Below are 2697 nucleotides of genomic sequence, written 5' to 3'. Positions count from 1 at the left end.
AGCCTATATATATATATCAGTATACAAAACACGTAAAAGCCTTTGCAGGCCTCACTAAAATATCCTAATTTTAAAAGTCGTCAGTCGCTGTAAAACTGACTATTAAAGCGCGTGCGTTCATCTGCTATGACACACACACACACACACACACACTGCCCCTAAACCTACCCATCGCAGGACACATTCTGCATTTTTAGTCTACATAAAAAATAAAAAATAAAATAAATATAAAAAAACATAATTTAGTATGATTTTAAATCCATTTACATCGCTGGCTGCTGATCTTAGATGTATATTACATTGTGTGGACATTTGGGCAATGTGATATAAACAAGTAAACACACACACACACACACACACACACACACACACACACACACACACACACACACACTGCTGGATCGCTTTTCCCTGAGCAGAGTGAGTTTATCATTGCACTCTCGTCCTCGCGCTGGGTGGGATGCCGGCGCGCGCGCGAGGGCTGACAGATACAGTGCGCATGCGCAGAAGCGCGCTCAGTACCTGCTCATTACTTCACATGTTGCGACTCTCGGACTGACAATCACTCGAGTTAAGTTTGACGCGGCGGTCGCTCCACCATGCGCGCGCGGAACACACACAGCTAAGGACTTCACACACACAGCGAAGGACTTCACACACATACTTTTCCTTCCACGGGATATAACCAAAGCAACAATGCATCTGAGAACATTGCGCTCGTGAAAAAACAACAACAAAAAAAGGAAAGAAAAAGTTAATTACGCTCGACTTGGACTCGACAGAATGACGCACTGAAGACTTAAGCGCATCGCGTGATTTCGAGAGCTGATAAAGTGTCCCGGATTTGTACCTGCACAGGTGTTCCCCTCATCATGTCCAAGCCAATGGATCACGTTAAGCGTCCGATGAACGCGTTCATGGTGTGGTCCCGCGCGCAACGCCGCAAAATGGCGCAGGAGAACCCCAAAATGCACAACTCTGAGATCAGTAAGCGGCTCGGCGCCGAGTGGAAACTTCTGTCGGAGTCGGAGAAGCGGCCGTTCATCGACGAGGCGAAGCGGCTGCGGGCCATGCACATGAAGGAGCACCCCGACTACAAATACCGCCCGCGGAGGAAGCCCAAAACCCTGATGAAGAAGGACAAGTTCGCGTTCCCGATGGCGTATAACCTGGGCGAGCACGACGCGCTGAAGATGCCGCTGAGCGAGTCTCTGATGGCCGGACCGGATAAAGCGGCGGCGGCGGCGGCGGCAGCGGCGGCTCGGGTCTTCTTCAACCCGTCCCTCTCCGCCAACCCATACTCCTTTTTTGACCTGGGCTCCAAAATGACCGACCTTTCCCCTCCGTCGTTCCCCTACAGCTCCCCGCTGGGCTACCCGACGGCCACGGGGTTCTCCGGGCACGCGCACTCGCACCCGTCTCCCGGTAACCCGGGCTATATGATCCCGTGTAACTGCGCCGCGTGGCCCTCCGCGGGGCTCCAGCCGCCCCTCGCCTATATTTTACTCCCGGGGATGGGCAAACCCCCGCTCGAGCCGTATCCCGCGTACGCCGCGGCGTTATGAGACTCTGGACTGGACAGCAAGTTTCTAAAATGTGAAATAAGACACGTGGAGCATGCACTGAGCTGGACATGTGTTTGTCTGATGATGATTAAGGTAACTCTGGAAAAGCAGATGTGCTGCCCTTATCAATGTGAATAAATAACACGGCGCACCTGTTGACTCTCGCGATCGCGATCTGCTTTATTATCGGAAGGAGAAATGCTGTTTTATTCTGAAACGTTTCTTTTTCATCAAGTCTGTAAATGTGTACAGTTTTATTAAACATTATCCAGCTCGTGCTCTAAATGCCGAAATCTAGGCTATGGATGTTTGTAATATTTATTGTCCAGTCAGTGAAACCCAATCGCCGTGTTTTTTTGATATTTGCACACAACGAGCACTTGTCATTTAATAAAGAGAAACACATTATTAATAACATCCCCGAGACCGAGCATTCACAGTCCGGTTTTTTTTTTTTTTTTTACTAACTCGAAGTGAAATTGTATGTTATATATGTTTTGCATAATTCCACTTATATGTACTTAAAGTGCCCACTGGAGAAGTGGGATATAATAAAGCCTATGCGGGGGAAAAGGAAATTGCTCTGTAGTTCTTGCTCAAGATTTGTATCTGAATGCCTTCGGAGCAGGTGAAGTGTAAAGTTTCCTCTAAAGGACGCTTTTGTTCGCGCTTTGAATAGAATTACTCGGAATTCTAAAGCAAGTCTTTGTAATCAAGAGCCAAAATCCTGATTTATCACAACTCAAATCATGAATGGGGAGATAAAGCGGAGGACTTTCGCTGCTTTAGGCAGAAAAACGAGACACGCAGTCAACACATTAATGTTTTATATTCTTTGTCATTAGTTCTGAAACATATATATATATATATATATATATATATATATATATATATATATATATATATATATATATATATATATATATATAAAATAAACCGTGCATGTTTTCTTCCCGCTCGCTCGTTCTCGGTGTGTAAGCCCTCTCAGATTACATTAAGAAGTTAATTCATATGGCTCAGACCAATTATGCAAAACTAATTTGCACTGTCCAGGGATAATTACCTCCGCCACGGTTAATTGAACGCTTTATTCTCTATTGTGAAGCGCGATCGCGGCTCTCCACGGAACTTC

General features: G+C 46.1%; 1 protein-coding gene across 1 annotated transcript; it reads left to right on the top strand.

Moving 5' to 3' along the window:
- The first annotated feature begins 440 nt into the window (after positions 1-440).
- sox21b (SRY-box transcription factor 21b) lies at positions 441-2132 on the top strand. Its single transcript, XM_067445146.1, has one exon. It carries the CDS (start codon positions 873-875, stop codon positions 1563-1565), a length of 693 nt encoding a protein of 230 aa, XP_067301247.1. The 5' UTR covers positions 441-872; the 3' UTR covers positions 1566-2132.
- Positions 2133-2697: the final 565 nt, after the last annotated feature.

The sequence above is a fragment of the Pseudorasbora parva genome, chromosome 5, assembly GCF_024679245.1.
Source record: "Pseudorasbora parva isolate DD20220531a chromosome 5, ASM2467924v1, whole genome shotgun sequence".
Lineage (NCBI taxonomy): Eukaryota > Metazoa > Chordata > Actinopteri > Cypriniformes > Gobionidae > Pseudorasbora > Pseudorasbora parva.
Note: the sequence above shows the minus strand (reverse complement) of the source record. Positions and strands in the feature narration are given on the sequence as shown.